General features: G+C 38.4%; 1 protein-coding gene across 2 annotated transcripts in view; it reads right to left on the bottom strand.

Annotated features, from left to right (window-relative positions):
* Positions 1 to 929: 929 nt before the first annotated feature.
* IBTK (inhibitor of Bruton tyrosine kinase) overlaps positions 930 to 21,199 on the bottom strand; it is a 53,430-nt gene continuing 33,160 nt past the window's right edge. Inside the window, exons 21-29 of one of the 2 annotated variants that reach the window (XM_059468100.1) lie at positions 19,922 to 20,034; positions 19,183 to 19,331; positions 18,830 to 18,993; positions 17,570 to 17,662; positions 16,300 to 16,455; positions 11,296 to 11,448; positions 4,834 to 4,902; positions 4,601 to 4,733; positions 930 to 2,302 (exon numbers count right to left, since the gene is read on the bottom strand). In XM_059468100.1, the coding sequence (XP_059324083.1) occupies positions 2,177 to 2,302; positions 4,601 to 4,733; positions 4,834 to 4,902; positions 11,296 to 11,448; positions 16,300 to 16,455; positions 17,570 to 17,662; positions 18,830 to 18,993; positions 19,183 to 19,331; positions 19,922 to 20,034 (1,156 nt within the window). In that variant the 3' untranslated portion in view covers positions 930 to 2,176. The remainder of the gene's footprint in view (positions 2,303 to 4,600; positions 4,734 to 4,833; positions 4,903 to 11,295; positions 11,449 to 16,299; positions 16,456 to 17,569; positions 17,663 to 18,829; positions 18,994 to 19,182; positions 19,332 to 19,921; positions 20,035 to 21,199) is intronic. The other variant, XM_059468101.1, reaches the window with a different exon arrangement.

The following is a 21,199-nucleotide window of genomic DNA, read 5'->3' as shown; positions in this document are numbered from 1 at the left end:
TGGTTCATTTGTCTTTGAGATAAAACAAATACTTGAGTAGAATCCTTTTGTTAAAGTTGTATTTCTTACACTAAATAGCTGCAATACATCTCCTTTAACTTATAAATCTATATGTGAAATATTGTTCTTCACTGCAAACTCTGATGTGCTGCATTATGTTCACCAGAACCTGGGAATTGAACCGTGGTTTTGTGCAAGTTAAAGGAGTTAACAAGCCCAGAAATGACAAAATGTGATGAGAGCTGAATTCATGTCTGGAGTAAAGAAAAAAGGCCACAAAGTTGGGCATCAGAGCTAGAAAATGACAGTTTTCTGTGACACATTTTAGCCTTAACAAAGTTGTTCAATCACAGCAGTTTAGTGTTCTTAACTCCAGAAGAGTGGTACACTGATCATTCTTCACTTTTGTTTATGAATATTACATATAACCAGTGATGATGCCTAAACAAACTGTGACAATAAAACCTCAACTTGAAAGCAGTCAAGCTCTTTGGCATGGTGGAAACATCAACCCTCTTAAAATTTCAGGATAATTTTCAATGGCATATTTTGAAAAAAAAAAAAAGCAAATCAGCAAATTTACAGCAATTTTACACTTGATAATAAATTAGTTTCCACCTGGAAAGGCCTGCTGCTTCTATAGCTATTTCTCACAGTACACAAGCTTTCTTTTAAACCAGAGGATAGTTTCAGCAGGCCCCAAGGCCCTTTAGTGCACCAAGTAAAGCCTTTAATGAAAGTATTACCATCAGTTTAGTGAATGAATTACCAGTAGAATTCAAAACAGAATCAAAACCTACGTCTTTCCTGGCCTGTGTAGCTTCAAAATGTCTGCAGTTCTTGTTTCAGACACAGAAGAAATATTTATCAATTACTCTAGTTACCTAAATAATTGATTATATATAGACAGCATATAAAAGTACACTAACTTTGTATAAATCAAGATTTTATGGTTTATTGGGTTTTTTTTTTACAATTTTTGTGGGGGATATTTTTGGTGTAGCTTGACCTGAAATCATTAAGACATATCTACATCACTTTTTTCAAGATTCTTTTATCACACAGTGATCAAATTTTTACATTCATTTTCTGTAGATCTCTCCATTCCAGTTTTCCAGAGTTCATGAGTACTGACATTACTGAGGAAGCACAAGTTCAAACACACCTATACAAACAAGACAAACTAGACAAAATATTGCAGATAAGGCTACTTTTTTTTTTCTTTTTTTTTTAATATCTATAAATTTGTTTCAACCAGGCACAGAGAACTTTGGAACACAATATTGAAAGCCGTCTATGATAATCTTTGCAGCTCAGGTATTTGCAGATTTCGCAGTCAAGCACTCGCCCCTACAGCTTCAACAACGTATACACTGATCTTTGATTTCCTCAGCACTGCAAGTGAATCATCCCCAAACACAGTGGTTCTAAAACCATACCATATTTACCAGAGTTAGACTACAGATGGGCTAATAAATGGCACCACATCCTCTTGAGCTGTGTGCTTTACTTCAAGACAGAGCAGGCTGCTCCGAGGCAGGGCTCACTCACAGCAGTGACAAACATGCACAGCTGAGCCAAGCACAGGCCATGGCTGGGCACAGCCTGGGGCACAACAGGGAAACGTGCTGGCCACAGCAACCAGGGAACCAGGACTTGCACACATCACTTAACCAAAACTGCATTGTCAAACTATACTTTTACATGAAGTTCAAGCACAAACTTTTTCCCAATATTCCCAATTTGCAAGAAAGGTCTGAAGGACACACCCCCAAACTTTAAAGGTGTTTAATTCTGCACATTCAATTCCACGTTAAATCACAAAATAAACACTCGCTTTTCACCTGTTAATTTAACAAAAAACCCTTATAATTTAAGATTAGCAAATACATTCCCATCTACAGCCTCATGTACCATTACTAATTATAGGTGTCATTAAAGAAATGCTGTCAAAACATACATACAATAGATACTGTGGGTAAAGGACACAGTGAACACATTATTTCATTCTCTCTAACAAATAGCTAGTGATTATGGGCAGTGTTTTAATGCTGATGTTAAAAATTACACAATTCTTATTCTTCCAGTCCTGTATTACTTGTAAGAAGAATTACAATTTCAAAAGTGCACATACAGCTGTGAGAACTGTGGGAGGGAGGACTGTGAAGAGTACAAATTAGTGCTTGTTCCACATGGGTGCTGCTATAGGTCCCTGTGGAGCCCTTTCAACAGTCACAAATTCTTCAGGGTTGTCAAAAGCTTCATAGTGGACTAGTAAGTCTTGAATAGCACACTCCTCAATCTGGAAGGAAAAAAAGAGCATGTATGTCAGTGTCAAGTCTACATTTACTTTACTGGTCCTGAATGCATCACACCTCCTAATCAGGAGGGAGTAGTAGATGATACATTCTTCAGACAGCTTGAAGAAACCTCATGTTTTCAGGCCCTGCTCCTCCATAGGAAACTTGAGGCACCTTGATACCTGCTGGAAAGGCAAGAGAGCTGGACACAAACACTCTAGGATACCTCCCCATTGGTGAAAAATTCTTAACACAGATGATGGAGGTGATCAAGGGAGACATTCTGATGGATATTGCCAAAAAAAAAAAAAAGGACTGGTCAGGGATGCGAAGGTTGAGGGCAGCCTTGGCTGCAATGACAATGAGATGCTGGAGTTCAGGATTCTGAAAGCTGGGAACAAGAGAAATAGCAAAAAACTTGAGACTTTAGAAGAGAAGACTGTGAAGGCATCTGCTTAGAAAAATTCATGGGATTTGGCCCCAGAAAGAAGAAAGTTCCAGGGCTGCTGGTTGACTTTAAAGATCACCTCTGCCAAGCTCAAGAACAGGCCATGCCAATGAGCTTCCTAGCCAAATAAGAATGGCAGGAGGACTGCACAGCTGAAAAGAAGAACTCCTGACAAAACCCAAACAAAAAAGGAAGCCTACAAGATGTGGAAGCAGAAAAAAGTCATACAGAAGGAGAACAGAGACACTATGTGACCACAAAGGACAAGAATTAAGAAAGTCAAAGGCCATCTGTGGTGAAATCTGGCAAGGAATATGAAAGGCAGCAAAACAGGCTTCTACTGCAAAAAAAAAGACAACATGGATCCACTACTGAATGAAAAAGACATGGAAAAGGCTGGGGACCTTCATCTTGGTCTTAGGTGTAAAGATCATGTCACTAGCAATGCCAGGTCCTGGAGATCAGAACCAGCCAAAAGGACTGCAAGACCACTCTCAGAAAAACCTTTCAAAAATTGTTGCAATAAGGGTTGATTCCTGAGGACTAGGAATCAAGTGTCATTCCTCCCTTTAAGAAGGGCAAGGGAATCTGAATGACCACTAGGTGCTTCCTGGGAAAATGGTACAGCTTAAGTATTAACTAAGAGTTTAAGTGGACAAGCTTAAGGACACACCTCATAAATGCAACGTGAGACAGACAAAACTGGCAGAACTGGCGATCTCAAAGAGGGTGTGACCAGTGGCACAAAGTCCACCACAGCAACACTGAGACTAGGACCAGTACTGTTTAACATCTTCATCAATTACCCATCAATTACACACAGTGCACCCTCAGCAAGGTTGCAAGCAGTAGAGAATGGGAAGGAGTGGTTGATATACCAGACAGCTGTACTGCCCGAGAGACTCAGACAAAGCTGAAAAAATGGGCTACAAAGAATCTCATGAAGTTCAAGAAAGGGAAACATGAAGTCCAGCTCCTGGGAAGAAAAATCCCAGACACCAGTACACACTGGGAGCTGACAAGTTGGAAAGCAGCTTGGCATAAAAGGAGCTGGGGTCCTGATAGACCATTTAGCCTTTTAGCCAGCACTGCTCTCATACTGCAAAGAAGGGTGACAGCCTCCTGTGCTCTATGAAGGACAGCACTGCCAGAAAAATGAGATGACACTTTCCCTCTACCCAGCACTGGCAAGACACACTTGAAATGCTGGGTCCACTTCTTGATCTCCCAGTATGAGATGGCATAAAAATGATTAAGAGTCCAGTGCATCTGTCACTGAGGAGATGCCGAGCACACTGCACTTGTTTAACATGGATAAAAGAAGGCTTAGAGTGATCATATCAAAGTGTATAAGTACCTGCTAGGAGAGAATAAAGACAACTGACCCATGCTCCTCTAAGTGGTACCCAAAGACAGGAGAAGAGGCAATGGGCACATACCGAAAACAGAAAATTGCATTTAAAAATCATTTTTCATGTGAGGGTGGTCCCTGGAACAGGTTTCCTAGAGAGGCCATTAGTCTTCATCCTTACAGATAATCAAAGGCTGTCTGGCTTTTAGGAACATGCTCTAAACCTCCTCTGAGCAGGGGTTTGGATTAGACAATTTCCAGGGGTTCATTCCAAACTCAACCATTCTCTGAAGCTGCAAATACATTTATCACATTTATCAGCCATTTTGACTTTAACAGACCTTATCAAATAGCAGTGTGAAGTTATCATTAAATTATATTTGCTATCACTATGTAAATGACATGTACTAATACATAATTAATATACTAATAACTGATCTTTGAAAGAGCCATTGGAAACTCCTTGTGTTACTTTAGAGCAGCAGTAACTTAGCACTTTACCTGGATCAACGCCAAAGGTTTTTCTCTGCTCCTAATAAGAGCAGCTTCCTGCTGGAGCTCTTCCTCTACAATAGCTGAGAACATGACAGGTGCTGTCACAGGAGAGCTGGCTGGTGATGCTGTTGACCAAGGACTGCAAAAAAAGAAAAACCAAACAACATTATGAGACAACATCAAGATCAGCACAACACACAGTAAAAAAGTTCCAGGACACACGCCACTACCAAACTTACTTATGACTCTCCAGCTGTGGAGAATCCAGAACATGGTCTTCCAGACCTGGATTACTTCTAGTGTTGCACCTGAAGAGAGGTAGGAAAGGAAAGAAAAAGTCATTGACAGAGCATTCTCCTACATCACATTGTGAAATACAAAACTGCAGTAGGAAATCACAACAAATGTGTAGGATTTTTACAGAGGAAAGGCATTAGCATGTAATGTGGAATTTGTTTTTAAGTGTGATACCGAGACTGAAAAAGACACTGATTCTCATTTCTAACTACCAGACCCTAACAGAATTTCATCTTGGGCATTAATTCTGACATTTCCTAACATCTGAGGATTTGATAAAAGGAGTTTTATTTCTGATTATTTGAAAAAAAAGCTCTTTTGCTTTTTTACATGTAAATTAGCCAACTGAGTTATGCACTAACAGCAGTACCCATAAAAGTTAGCAATTAATATGAATGAACAAAAAATTCAAGTTAAAAGGATAAAGAATCAAGATAAAAAACTGAACTGTCCTGCATTCAAAGTAAGTGGTTCATGCAAAAGAGTCAGTGCTACAATCTCACTAGAGTAAATTCTTTGAGTGCAAACCCAGAAATTATGAAATTTCTGTACACATCCTGTAACCACCTCTCACATTCACAAGAACAGCATAAAACTAAAATTAACAGAATAGAAAAAAAAAGCTTGAAATATTTATGTAGTTCCTGACAGGAAGGTATTTTATTCAGTAGCAAAATGTTAACCTCTCAACAAAAAGAAGCTCATATTTGTTACACTGTATTCATTAAGAGACAAGTGTATTTGTCAGAAAAATCCTACGCCAGTAGGAAGAGAGGGCCCTATTCTCATGATTTAACACCTATCTTTGACAAAATAGTTTTGCAATTTCCAGAACCTTAAAAAAGTATTACAGCATAAAGTGACATGCTGGCAAACATTTTTTGAATTATTCTATGGCACTGCAAACAACTCTAAGGGTGTTGCTGTTTAAATAAATCACTCTCAATTTTCTTTAATGCTTTGGTAATCCTTTGTAAGTGACCACAAGCTCTTGGATAAAACAGAAAAAAAATCTATAGAAAGTTAAGAGAATTCCAGTAACAACCAAGTTCTCTGTCTGAAATATTTTCCCCAAAACACAATTCCAAGGATAACAAAAAACATGATTCCTACCACTAAGTAGTAAGGGCAAGATCTCAAAAAATCTGAAATCCAACATCCATCATCAAAAACGGATTTAAATTAATCGTGTTGAGCTTTTTGTCACAAAACATAATTTTTTCCCACAAAACAAACAATGCACATTGCCAGGTCATGCATCCTTGTTCTCAGTCTGAAAAATATGAACTGAGTAAATGGGACTACAAGATGGGTGGAAAATGGTCTGGAAATGGATTAGCTGTACAAAGTCCAACTGGAAACTAAGTACTAGTGGGGGTCCTCAGGGACTGGTACTGGAACCAATCCTGTTAAGCATCTTTGGTAGAACAGAATAGAACAGAACAGACCCTCAGCAGGCCACAGCTGGCTGTGGAGAGGTTGGGGATGGTGCATATTCTGGATGTCAGGCTGCCTTTCAGAAGCCCTCAAGAGGCTGGAAAAATGGGCAACTGAGAACCAATGAATTTCAAAGGCAAGTGCAAGGTCCTGTATTGGGAAAAGAACAGCCCCATGAGGCAGTACTGGCCAGGACTGACTGGCTAGAAAGCAGCAGAGAGAAAGCAGAACCTGCAGAGTCCTGGCTGACAATAAGTGGAAGATGTTACCAGCCAGTGCCTCTGCAGCAGAGAAAGCCACCTGTGTGCTGGGCTGTGCTAGCAATACTGCAGCAAGGCAGGCAGAGGAAGTTGTATTTCTTCCTCTACATACAGAGTATCATCCTCAATTTTGGCTCCACAATAGAAGAAGGATGCTGTTAGGTTGGGACACGTCCAGAATTTGGAAGAATGTGTTTTCTTAATCCTAAAGTGAGGCACTTAACTGCAGGACAGAGAAAGATGAAGCAAGAATCTTCTTAGAAGAGCACAATGATAGATTAAGAGGCAACATACACAAGAGGTAGAATAGTAAATCTTACACAGATAAAAGGAAAAATAAAAATACCATACAGAGATGATTATCCACTGAAACATGCTGCCCAAAGAGTCTGGGGTATCTTCTTGGAAGCAGTCACAACTCAACCAGGCCACATCCTGCGTAACATGATCTAGTTTCACTTATTTTGAGCAGGAGGCTAAACTACAGAATCAAAATTATTCTGTGATTTCAAAGCAGGGCACTATTTTTCTGCTGCATCCAGCTCTGAGGTTCTCAGCACAAAAACCACATGGACTTTGCTGCAAGTCCAGAGGAGGCCACCAAGAAAATTAGAGGTATGGAGCACCTCTCCATCCAGGGAAAAGCTGAGAGAATTGGTTTGTTCAGCCTGGAAAAGAGAAGGCGTCAGAGTGACCTAATTATTGCCTTCTAATACATGAAGGAACCCTGAAAGAAAGATGGACAGGGATTTTTTACAAGCACATGTAATGTCAGGACAAGGCTTCAAACTGAAAGAATGCAGGTCTAGTCTAGATTAGGAGGAACTTCTTCACTGTGAAGGTGGTGAGGCACTGGAACAGGTCTTCCTCTAGGGAAGCTGTGGATGCCCCATCCCTGCAAGTGTTCAAGGCTTTTACTGCACTTAAAGGTAACATTGAAAAACAGAAAAGAACCAAAGAAAAGGAAGACAAAGAGGAGATGAAGGAAACCTTCTGTGCTTTTATACTGATGTTAAATCTCAATTTCATCTATTTTTCCACCTGCTTTTATAATACTCACATTCCAGCACATTTGACAGTATCTGATTTGACAGCTACACTATAAATGAACCCAACTGGATTGCTACACTTAACAAATGTGCCGACTTCTACACAAACAAACAAGCCAAAAAACCCAAATAACAACTAAAAAATCACCTGAGCAGGAATTTCCCAAAACTGGAATTAATAGTTCCAGCATCACAGTATGCTCTAGCGATCAATTAAAACATAAGTAAATACCTATATCATCTCCCTCAGTTAAAGTCAATGGGGCTTTAAAATGTAGGAAGAAGCCCAGGTATTTTGAAGCTGTTTGTACATACGTACATCTGTGTTCCTTGCTAACAAGCTTGACTGCTAACTCAGTCCAGATATTAAATCAACTGCAGATATTTCAACATTCTAAATTAATTCCTCAGCTGGCATCAAAATGACTGGAAATGGAATACACAGGAAATGTGAAGCTAGCATATACAGAAAAATGGAAAAAGAGCCACAAAAACATAGAACTTGGAAATCTGGAAGTCTTAGAAATTAAGACTGATGCAGACACATAAATGGTTCTGCATGGACATAAACCAGCCAAGTATCATCAGTACTGAACCAACCTGATTAACTCAGCTGGCTGAACTTGCCATGACTCTTGTGCAGCCACCAAAATGTTCCAGCCCTGAGCCCCCTAGTGTTTCTGGAGTATTTGTTCATGAGACGCCAGGTCAGGTTTGGTGCCTCCCTGATCATTAGAAAAACTGCTCTCAGAAAAAAAACACAAAGCCTGGTCTCCTGCAGAACCCTCCTGGGTTTTGCTGTACCATTTGAGTCATGAGCTACATATTAGCTCATTATTAGCCATGACAGAACTAGGCCATTCCCACACGAAGCTGCAAACGCTTGTTTCCACTAAGACGCTTCCCTGCTCCCTGGAGTAACACCGTGAACACAACTCAGGCGGCCACAACTGAGTTAAGTCATGTCAGCCCCATGCTTTGAGCTTGGACTGGACACATGCACAGCATAACTCCTAAGGCTGAGGTGCCCCTGGAAACAACACAGCCACATCCACATGCCCCAGCTCTTGGAACGATCTGCCTCTGGATTAAATGCAGTTCAAATCACCACAATTCATGACATGGTTTACCTAAAAAAAAAAGATCTGTACTGCAAAAATTGGTAAGTGACAGCACATAGAAGAATGCTTATGTCACCATCCAAAATACCCTCATCCAGAGATATAAGAAACTGTCATTTTAATTAGTGCACAGTTTATCCAAAGGAGAAAGACAAAGCAGGAACATAATGACATGCAAGTATATTCAGTGTACCATCACCAAGTCTCACATGAACAGATGAGGATTGCTTATCTCTATGTTTGTGTAATTTCCTCCCCTTTAAAAGGAAGGGGTAAGGGTGCAGATAATTAATCTTCACATAAATAGCCCTTAAATGCCTCAGGTAAAAAATCAGAGCCTACTCTGACAAAATTGTACAGTCAAAAAAATTACCTCAAACTAGAAACTCCACTCCTAAGTTTCAGACGGAGGAACTAGTCACCTAGGCTCTTTATAGCTACTAGGAAAAAAAGGCATCTTCAGAGACAATTCAAAAACAACCTGAAATGGCTTTGGAGGCACCTTCTCTTCAAAGGGATGACAGTCAATTTAGCCATCTACTAGTCTTCCACTAGCTTAATGTATCATTTTCAGACATTTAATGTATTAAGCCTGCATTCAGCTAAAATAGTCCACTTTGTGAGCATGCAGACAGGCCAGACTGCACTGACAAGACAGAGCAATGCAAAAGGAAAAGAAATTACTTTATGAAGATTACAGAGCTGTTGTGGCAAAGCTAGTAATAGCATCCAGTGCAAATTCTCTTATTACCAGCCCCTGCCATCTCCCATATAATGAAAAGTTTTATTATTGTCCTAGCAACAAAATGAACAATACCTGTTCTGCAAATTTGTGTTTCATGTCCCCACACCTCCACTCACCACAGTAACTTCATCTTTATCACTCTGTTCCTGAGGAATGCGTCCCCTTCACACACACTCCAAATGCCTTCTACCTCTCTTCTCAACACTATCCCACACACAATGTTCCTACATTTCTATCCTCATTTTATTCTTTATATAGCAGTGAAACATGTACTACTTCTGTCCTAGGGAAACACCAGTTTTTATACAAGCTGAACAACCAAAAGCAAGATCCAGAACAACTTTCTTTTCCTCACAGAGGAGTCAGTTACTGGAAGACAATGGAATGGGAGCTCATAAAAAAACCAGCCAGAAAATGACACAGCTCCTTGTGCACCAACAGCTCTGCAAACTTCTCCCTCAGCACAGCTGTGTAAATTTGAGTCAGATTGCTCTGAAGTTGTGTTGTAAGAAGAGTTGTGTGAAGGATTACAGAAGCTCCCTCTCTTTATGCAAGAGCTTCACTTAAGCTCAGTCCCTCAGGCCTTTCTTGAGCTATGCTGCAGCTATGGCCAAGCCCAGCTTTGCTGTTCCTGATCCTGACTTGATTTGCAGGTTTGACGTCAACCTTGCCTGATCCCAATGCACCTGTCTGTGCTCACTGCCACAGAGCCTGCCCTGCTCAGCTCCCTCGGGCACACTGGGGCTGTGCCTTTGCCAGGGAAGCCACCAGCCAGTTGTGCTGTCACACTTGGGTTCCCTACCACTGTGGGTCACCTGCTCTGCAGTGCTTCCAGACAGTAGGTGACAGAGTCTGAAAGATTTTCAGGCTCTCTGTTTTGTAAATATATTTTAAACATCTAGCATTCAAAGTTACTTATGATAGGGGGAGGAGATGCAGGTGGTTGGGCAGTTCAGTCATACAGACCTTCAAGAATAAGGCTGAGATTCTCTCCTCAGTTTAAGCAGTTATTTTAACCCAGAACAGAGATTCTATTGGAGGTAGCAAGAGGATGCATGGCTAGAACATTTTGACCAAAGAGCAATTTGTCTAATAACTAGATATTATTCACACATGCCTTATTTTGTCCTCAGAATTGTAGCCCCACAGTAATTATAACACACTGACAAAACCAGTGCATCGATGTTTCTGTAAGCCTGCCTAATCCATGAAAAACTGCACTTAAATAATAAAGTCATCTTATAAGAAAACTCAGATTAGGAAATGCCAGAACTGTGTTTGAATAAACTAGTTTTATCCACTCAGTGGTTACACAAAAATACTTCTTAGCAAAATATTTCATGAATGCCATATCTGAATGCTCATGAATATCCAATTACTGCAGAGGTTAGAAAAAACTGGTTTATCATTTGATACATAGATACATAAGCAAACAAATTCAGATACGTTTTGTTTGGAGCCCGAAGTTTTTATATACATACATACATACATACATACATATATATATACACACACATATATATACATATATATTTAAATATATATAAACATGTATCCATCTATATGGATACAAACACTTTGAAACTGAAACCAAGTATTAGCAGTGGCATTAAATTGTTCAAGTCTTTAAGCTTTCTATTCTTTATAGTATTTCATTCATAAAATCTTATTAACAAAATTATCAGAAGAATGCTCTTTTTAAATTACAATTTTATTCTTATTTCAGCAGAATTCAACAGGTCATTGTGCTTCTTGTACAATGGCTGACAAATCATCAAAAATGTATTCTTACCTTATGGTGTTTTGGACAGATGAATCCTCAGATCCTTTATATCCACATCTTTTAATACCGGTACCAGGTGAATTATTCACATTCATACATTTTTCTTCTTCCATCACAAGATCACGGAATGACTTTGGCAAAGCAGAATGTAATGAAGATGACCTTTTCAAAAACAAAAATGAAACAAAACCATTGCACTTGATACTTGCACTTTCCCAGATCCCACATTATTCCATTATTCAGATAGCAAAGAGGCCTTTCTACTTAAATATACAAATAAAAATACATTTATTACTAAAAATACATTGTTACTTTGGTTTTGTATACCACCATTATCGTCCTAGACCCCATCTGTTACAGTAAGTCATTTTGAGTCATATAGATAAAGAACAGGAAATAAATATCTATGAGAAGAGAGGAAGCCAGTAGTTCTGAAATGTCATTAGAATTAAAAAAAAAAAATCAAACCTCACTCCTCCACCTATTCCCCCCACCTCATCTTTTCATAAATTAATTCTTTTTTTCATAGATAGCTTCTCTTAGACATGCTGCACCTTTTCTAACAGTGCTAGTCCTTGAAAAGTATTTTCATAAATCACAATGCTCCAGGTACTGTTGGTCTAACACAGGCAGTTTACCACCATAAAAGTCAAGTACACCTGATCTTTTCTTCCCAAGATACTGAATGGTTTACTCATACCTGCTTGAGGCTCTATAAACCCTTAATCCACAGTGAAATTCAAAAAAACTGGTATCCTCAATTTTCTTTTACTTGTCCAAGCACAAGTTATTGAATTAGAGCCTGCATATTCTCTTTCAAAAATAAACCAGTAAGAAAACACGGCAATTTAGCATCATAGGTATCATGACCACTTTCTAAACCCAAAACCTCTTTATTTACAGAACCCAAGGCAGTTACCATGAGTCCTTCTCTTACCTATCAAGGCTCTGAAATTAATTCTTCATAAGCACTACAGAAGTAAAACAAGCTTTTTATACTATGACAATTGTTTGTGCAACTGCCATAAGAAGAGCAGCATCCCATGTCAAAGACTTTAAAGCTACATCTGGGTGGGACACAATTTAAGGTAACAAAGACAAGGGAATTTTAAAAGCACAACATTGTATCTGAAATGTTACAACAAAAGCACCTGAAATCTATGTATGATGTGTGGTGTTAGACCACCCTGGCTTAAGTCTGGATCCTTTTCTTTATTTAAATATTGGATAAGCAACACAGAAGACACAAAAAGCAGAATAGGAACCTCCAGATACAGGGGCTCAGAGTCATTTTGCACATCTTCTATTCCTACCACCAGCTGGCACACAGAAGTTCAGGCAAGTGATTGACCAGAACTCCCCCAAAACTATTGTACTGAGTAGGCATATGGTCCCTGGGATCTGCTGTCACAGAAGCTGCTTCTGCTAGTAACATTTTAAGTAGCCTACTTTGATTTGATTTATCCATTTCCGTAAAAATTCTGTACTGCAATCAGATCCACTTGCAACAGAGAGCCAAAAAAAAAACCAACCCACAAACAACATCTCCCAAAAAAACCAACTGTGTCATTCTCAGTTTGTGAACCTATCCAAAACAATTATTTGAGGCTTAAAATGATTTGTCTGAAAGGTGGTACAAAATTTTCCAAGCACGTAACAACTCTAAATTTCAGCTTGTCCTGTCTGATACATTGACATTTTTATCTAATTTGCAAAATTAGAAAAACTAGTTTATACTTAAAAAAAACCATAGAGTATGACTATGGTTCTCTAAGATGTAACTGCAAACCATCAAAGCATGGAGTTCCAAAACAGCTGCTGATATTAAGTATAAGCTGTCAAACCAACAACCTAGACATCAGGATCACAATTGTTAATTCTCAAGAGAGATTTCAAATTTCTTCATGCCTCTGGTCTTGAAAAGCCATAGACTCTCCTGAGCTTAAAAAAGGCAAAAACAAGTAAGCAACACTCCCAATTCCTTGATCAAAGTAGGTTTAGAGAACTAATAAAGTCAACATGCAATTAACTTTAGACTTTTTTCACAGTATTACTAGAGCAGCATTTTATTTTTCCCTTCTAATTTTCAGTTCTCTTCAAAGGAAGAAACAAAGGTTCAGTTTCCAAAAAACTGTGAAACTGGAGGTTTCTCTTGGTGGAAAAGGTAGGGCACAGTGTATAACAGACTTTCAGTCAACCCAAAAAAGCCAGAAGGTCCCACACCCTTCTGGCAAGTGTGCTTCACTGTGTTCAACATCCAAGTTGAATATCTGATTTCATTGGAACACAAGTTCTATGGCTTTGACTATATTGCAAGTGTGGAAAGCTCAATCAACTGCCAAATGCAGTCGATTAACAGTCCACTGTGAATTTACAGACTAACTGCAAATATAATATTAGCACAGATGAGTAATAACCATTCTACCTTACACACAAAAGTACTCTGAATAACTAGCAGGGGCAATCGAATAATTGATCGCTTGCCTAAAGCAGCTTGAAGTTTGCTCAATAAATGCTTTCTTCCAGCAGTGAGGTCTAATTTTAAAATTTCATAAAGCTCCCACCGGTTCTGCGCTTGAGCTCTTGAGCTACCGGCATTTTCCAGATCGGCAGCCAGAGGAACGCAGGAGGAACGAGTGGAATCACGCACGGTGACCATATGAGCGTTAGATTGGATTCCATCCTCCTGAAATGTACCCTAGCCTTTCCACCTAAGATGGTTTGTGTAACACAGTAGGCCCAGCTTTTTCCAAAAACTGTTTAATCAGAACCTTAAGAGCACAATATACTTTTTGGAGACATTTATCGAGGGATATTCAAAAATCAGTCTTTATTTGCTTCTTAAAAACAAGGAAGAATTCATAGGCAGTTTGCAGTTTAAATAACACTCTATAGGTAAAGAATTATCTATCAGAGAGTAGATGAATAGTATGAATAAGTCAAACTATTCAGGCACAACCTGCCTTTCTTAAATCTATGCTGGCTAGACCTGACCATCCGGTTGTCCTGCACATGCCATGTTAGGCACTAAGGATGATCTGCCCCATGAGCCTCCTGGAGCTCAGCTCAGGCTGACAGAATGTAGTCCCCACATTCTCCACCCAATCCTTCTTTAGATGGGTGTCATATTGGCTCACCTCCAGACACCAGGCCCTCTCTATTTGACCAGGGCTGCTGGTAAATGATTTAAAGTGGCTCAGTGGTCACCTGTGACCAGCTCCCCTGGTACCCTTGGGTTGCTCCCATCCAGCCCCATGGACCTGTGTGTGTCTAAGAGTGTAGCATATCATTCCCCTTGGATTATGGGGGATTCATTCCAGCCCATGGGGCTGGGTACCTGGAGAATGACTTAACTTACTAATAAAGACTAAGGCAAAGAAGACATCAGCTGCCTCAGGATTTCCTTCATACTTTGTCATTGCAAATGATAAAAGGATGGAGATTCTCCTTCACCTTCATTTTATTTCTATAAACAATTTTGTCTTTATTTCTTAGAATTTTTATATTTAATTGTCTTTATGGATAATTACAGCATTAGTGGTGAGATTACAAACAGTAGATAGAGTATCCCTTTTTTAATAAAGGATAGAATGACTCAGTGTTTACTCTGCTCATCAACATGTGATTCAACCATCAGTTTCTCCTAGTAAATTCTAAGCCTCAGAGCTGTAACAGCCCTGTGACACCTCCATTAGCTAAGGCAAATAATTAACCTGCTGCTTGACCTGCAAAATCACCTGCGTAAAGCAGGTAGTATGTTCTTCAAAGCATTTGAGAGGAGCAGTTTTAAGGATACAAATTCATCCACTCACTAGACTTCAGAAGATGAATCTTGCAAACCTTGTTTCTCCTTTTGTCAAGGTCTCAATTATTGTTCAGAGATCAGGAAAAGTCTGAATCCTTAAACGCAAACCAACTCATTTGTCTTTCCTGTTAAAAATAAAATTGTGGGCTTTGCCTAATATCACAACAGAACAAATTTAAGAGATTGGGGGAGTAAATGAGACCCTAAATTTCAGTATTAGGTGTACATGGATGAAAATCAATTCAGAAGAGAGAAAGCTTAAGAGTGATTGTGATGGGTATGCTGAAACCTTTGCTCCCACTGAGGTACAACCAAATAAGCTACAGGGAGAGGAGACTGACAATTCTTCTAGGGTAACAGTACAAATGTAATCTGCAACAAAAGTCTAGACCTTCTTGAACAGGGAAAACTGGAAAAATGGCCACATTTACTTAAATGAACTTTAAATGAACATTTACTTCATGCATAGAGCATGCAAATAGGTTTATTCCTGAGATAATTAAACCCATTAAATTTACATAGTGTGAAACTTCTACGTGTTTTGGTTATGCTTTTATCCAATACCAACAGTAAAAGTGAAGAACAAAGCATGACTTGAGCTAGCACCTTATTATATTTGTTAGAAACCTAACTCACTGAACAGATGATAAACTATTTTTGCATTAGTTACTATGATATAAACTCAAACTTCTAAATTGTATGTGATCAGCATTCAAAGTGATTTTAAGCCCCTATGCATCCTTCCACCATAAAAACTGTTAGAAGCATCCAATGCTCCCTCCAGCTCCAAGACACCTAGATAACTTTGTTATCCCTAATTTGGGTCAGTTTTCTCTAGTCCAAAGTCATTCCAGACCTTCCCCCAGGAAGGGCTAACATTTTCCTTTGGTTTGACAGAGAAAAAGCACCATCTATAATGGTTTTCAATAACTTCTTCCTAACTAAGTTTTGGAGCTAGTTCTTCTTCTTCTATGGTTTACTTCAACACCATCTGCAAATACAACATTGTACACAGGAAAGCACCAGATGGGGTGCAGTCTTCTGACTCAAAGCAAAATTTCAAAGAACTGTTAAATTGCAGCCACTGCACTTCTCTACTCCCTTTGCATTTCTAGATTACTTCCAAATGTAGATTCAAATAGATCAGTCTGCCTATTCAATGTAAAACTCTCCAAAGAAAAAGAATTGATATTTGATTTATAACATACCACACATTCCCTAGTTTTGCAACTTTTGTGGGTGGAGGTGGTGCAGTCACTAGAGTGGTAGGCTCTGGGCTGCTAGCTGATCCATTATCTTTTGCTGCCAGGGCAATCATTTTCCTTTGCTTCTGAGAAAGCTTGATTCCATGAGACACCATTCTGCTGGGAATGGACATTGCAAAGAAAGAATTTGTAAGATCTATGTCCTTTGAGATGACTCACCTTTAATCCTGCAAATTAAACTGAGAAATAACTTGTTCCCTAAAAATACTTTGCTTAGAGTGCCAAAAGGCAAGGGGGAAACAAGGGCTCAGATGGCTAGGAAGCAAAAAAAAAAGAGGATCAATTAATATCAAGAATGACAGAAAGAAAACATCACAGAAATATTCTTCACATGGATGTCCATAAATGAAAACAGGCAGAGTAGGAATCAAGTCACCAAAAGGGGACTACCACCAGATGAAGACTACTTTCTAATCTTGTCATTTTTTTAGAGATTTTCAAGCTTAGCTCCCTTAAACCAAAAATATTCATACATTAAAAAAATGTATACAATAGCATAGAGCCATTTCTTCTATCTGCAACAATATTCCTTTTCTAAGCTATTTGGATTCTTCAGTCTTGGCTGTTTTGTTTGCAGTTTCTGAATCTATCCAGCAAGCCTTTACCAGGTTCCATGAGTACTGTCCTAAGTCTCCTTTATAAGAAAGCCACACCTCAAAGGTCATGAGAGTCACCTCCTCTCCTCTTCCACACATTGCCACTTAAACAACACTAGCTTTAACACACTGCCTTGTAAAGAAGCACATTTATCTCCATGTCTTTTGGGATGCTTCTACAAGGAGGAACCCCACTTGCTTCTGTCTGAAGACTTGTTAATATCAAGACATGGTTTCTGGGAGAGGTCAGAGAATGCAAGACAAGAAATGAACTTCTCAAATCCAGTACTCGTGCACAAGTAATTTCCGAAGTCCAAGGGCAAGAATTAATTCTTTTTGGTCAGAAACAGAAAGGCTCGTCAGGACAGGCCACTTATTTAAGATACTAGCTTACTTGTTCTTTTGCAGTAGTTGACAAAGTAAGACTAGAGTAAAATAAAGGAATTCATTTTGTATGCTCAAAGAAAAACAACATAATGAAGTAAACAAAGCTGTTCAAAAGCAAATAGCACAACTTTTCTCCTGCTTTTTTTAAACTGAAAGGCCTAAACCACTAAGTAAATTCATAACAACTTAGGCCTATCACACTTTTTTATAGATTTTGGTTTTTTACCAACCTTGAATTTGCCTTTGGCATGGTTCCACATTTCTGCATACTTTCTTCAATTTCCATGATGGTTCTCAGATCCATAGCGGGAGGGCTGGCAGGACTAAATGAAAAATAAAAAGTTACCTAACAAGACACTGATTTTTACTTACATTCCACAGTTCCAGCCTTCACTAAAATCCTCTAAATCATACATAGCATTGGTAACTGGTTGTATAATTTATGTCTGTTTCCTCAATTATGGGAAACCGCAAATAAAATGTTTCTGACAAGACTTTTATAAATATATACATATTCAAGAGCACACTATAAAAATACTTTCAAGACTCATTATAGTACGAAACAAAAAGATGTGAACTATGATTACTTTAAAAAAATTAGAGCCCTAAAAATTAGATACCTAACATTATGATTACTTCAAAAAAATTAGATCACTAAATAAGGATACTTATTTAGTAGTGAAATGCTCATGCTAAGTTATAGAGAGGCACTGCTTGCAGCTCTGAATGTTGGATTAGATCTCTTTTAAGTGCAGGATTAAAATTATTTCACATGATAAACAAAACAGTTTTTGCAGTCAGAGTGCTACACAAACATCAGTAACATTCTTAAACTTCAGATATCAGTCTCTTTTTCATACATGACCTAATTTTAAACTTCCACAGAAATAAGCATGAATTAAATCTAAACATTCCCAAGCTCTACGAAAACTATAAATTAAAATGTGTGTACTTAAAGGCATCTGTAAAGTAAGCTGCAATTCAACTCAATTCAGGGACAGGCTTTGGAATAAAATATAATCAGCACTTCCTCCATCTCTCCTTACACACAAAAAACAATACTCAATTTTTCATTATACCACGTGTACCTGTGGTGTTGATTTTCACAGCCCTTGTAAGTCTAAAGGCCTAAAAAATGTCAAAGTACAGTGGAGCTTCTAAAGGCTTCAGGCATGGTATGATTCTACAAAAAACTCTCCTGTATTTTCACAGTATTAACAGTATTAACCAAGTAGGTGTTATAAAAACAGATAATAGAAGTATGGAGTGGAAGCAATTAAAAAAAAAGAATTATATATATATATATATATATACATATAGCATTGTTTTTCTCAATTAATAATTACAAAATATTCTCCTTTTATTAAATTACCAAGATCTTGAGTTCATGTGTACAATCATTTTGAAGAGCAAATAGCTTTTTAGTCTAGATAGACCATTGTTAGCTTTCACTACCAAGTGTAAACCAGCAACTGTAAGTATTACTGCACCTGAAACTGGTTGCTACCCAATTGGGAGAGCTTGCAGAGCTGTGTCTGGCACTGGGAATGGACTGTGGAACAGACTGCATCACTGCTGATGCTCCCTTGTATGACTTCATCTCCTTGTTAGGGTGAGAGGGTTTCACACCCGGACTGCATACTTTGTCCTTCATCTAAAGATGAGGCAGAAAATAGTTGAATAAACACTGCAAACACTAAATTTTATTTTCTTAATCAAATAAACTACAACTCTTCAAAGTCATCTACTCCATTGTACAACAGGTTCACAGAAAGATTCTTAAATAAAAACTCTGCTTTTGATGGACTAGATAAACAAAAAAATTGCTTAGAGGAAATCCAACCTCAGTCCTGTCTGGATGAAATCCTTTTGTGAAGTCAGGGGACTGCAAGTCTCTGGGACTACTCACTCCTGCATAACTACCTTCAGAGTCAGATGTTAAGAGTTCTGGAAGTGAGTCTACTGAGTTAGCTTTATCCAGTTTTACTGAGCCTAGAAATACAAAAAGATGAGAGCCAGACTAAACAATGCTTAAATACAAAAATTCTCAACACCATATGATGAATATAAAGCAATCAGTTTACCTAGTCCAGAATACCAGCCAGTGGTAAGTATAAGCAAATTTTTTGCTATCCTAAATATTTTTTCAGAATAACATTACTCCCAGTTTTCTTCTTCTGTCTCAGAATATACAAATAACAACACTTTTCCTTTAAATTCTTCTACCATCTTCTCAATAAAAAGTGAATAATTTATTCTTTATGTTTCAGAAAAAAAAAACCTCCACAAGAGAAATGTTCCAATTACTAAAGCCACATAAGAAAATGTGTATTATCTTTATTTGATAAAATACATGCTTTTAGCTGAACTTGGGTACAATGACAAACACTCTTTCAAAAGGGTGACAAACAGCCTTTCAAGAAAACCCTTATCTTAAGAATTCACTATTTAAATTCAACTCTAGTGTTCACTAGAAAAGAAATAATCTTTCTAAGATTTCCTTCTTGAAATACAGACATTGCATTGCATATTACACTTGATGCTCTGTTTTTATACCTGAAAGGAATCTCTTTCCCACTGACCTGTGGAGGCCGGACTCTGAATAATATCTGACAGATTATATCCTCCAGAGCTGTCAGACCGTTTTCTTGGCTTCTTTTTTGCCTTAGTTTTTGCTTTTTTGAAAAGGGCTTCCCTAATAGGAAAAAGACCAAAAAATCCACAGCATGCATTAAAGCCAAAGAAACTGAGAACTCCCCATGTCAACGTCACCTTTCTCAGTCAGCAGCAGCAGTTATACTTCAAACAGTGGTACCTCACTTCAGCAGCCTGCACTAGCTGCCTGCTCCTCTCTGCTTATGCACTGGCACAACCATTTCATAAATGACTCTGGGGGAAAAGAAGAATCCAGGAGGAAAAGAAAAAAACTCTTTCCAATCTAGATCTAGCCTCTGGACTACTACACTGCACACAGACTTCTGCTGAGACAGTGGAAGATACAGCTGCTGCACAGGCTGGCACTGCCACCTAGGTCAGATTAAACCTGCTACATATCACAGCAACTGACATAAAGCAAATTACATACAATTCTCCACTTTTTTCTCTCTTGCTTTCTCCTAAATGCTATTAGGAAGAGTGAAATCAAATTAAAAAAGGCATCTTTCATTTTAACAAAACTACTAGATATTCAGAATTACATGAAATGCAGCTACATATTCAGAATTATATGAAATGCAGCTACAGTGCACTATTTCAAAGTTTCTTTAAGCAGATTTTTGTTAAGTAACTATATAACTACTTAACCACTGCTGCAGCACTACCATACTTGGGGTGTCTATTTTTCAATCCTTGGACTACCCAATTCCCTAGATGGTACCACCCTGCCTTGAAAAACACTGGAAGGTTTAAAGTTGAATATAAAACATCCTCTCAGTTGCCTTGATCTACTAGCTCTTACCTACACTAGTTTATTCAGTGCAACTTTTCCTGACACACGTGCTCAGAACAGTACACAACATTTCAGGCGAGGTTTCCTCTGCAGGCTGACATTTTATCCCACTATTTGGAAGCCTGTTACCAAGCCATTCTATCATACTACAAAGCGCTGTTATTTCACTTGACAAGTCTGTGATAGTTCTTAATATCAAGAAATTTAGATTATCACATTTTTTCATACAGATCTATAGTACATTCAAGTCTGTTTTTTCTTTTGATCTCTCCTAATGCAGTGAAGTACAATGAACTGCACAGTTGGTCTTACACATATACAGATACTCTCATCACATGCACAACCCCCAAACACAGCTGTGAATGCTCATTTTGCAACCTTTACTCATACGCCATTTATAAGCTGAAAGTGC

Source organism: Ammospiza nelsoni, chromosome 3, assembly GCF_027579445.1.
Source record: "Ammospiza nelsoni isolate bAmmNel1 chromosome 3, bAmmNel1.pri, whole genome shotgun sequence".
Taxonomy (NCBI): domain Eukaryota; kingdom Metazoa; phylum Chordata; class Aves; order Passeriformes; family Passerellidae; genus Ammospiza; species Ammospiza nelsoni.
This window is presented reverse-complemented; position numbering and strand designations above follow the sequence as displayed.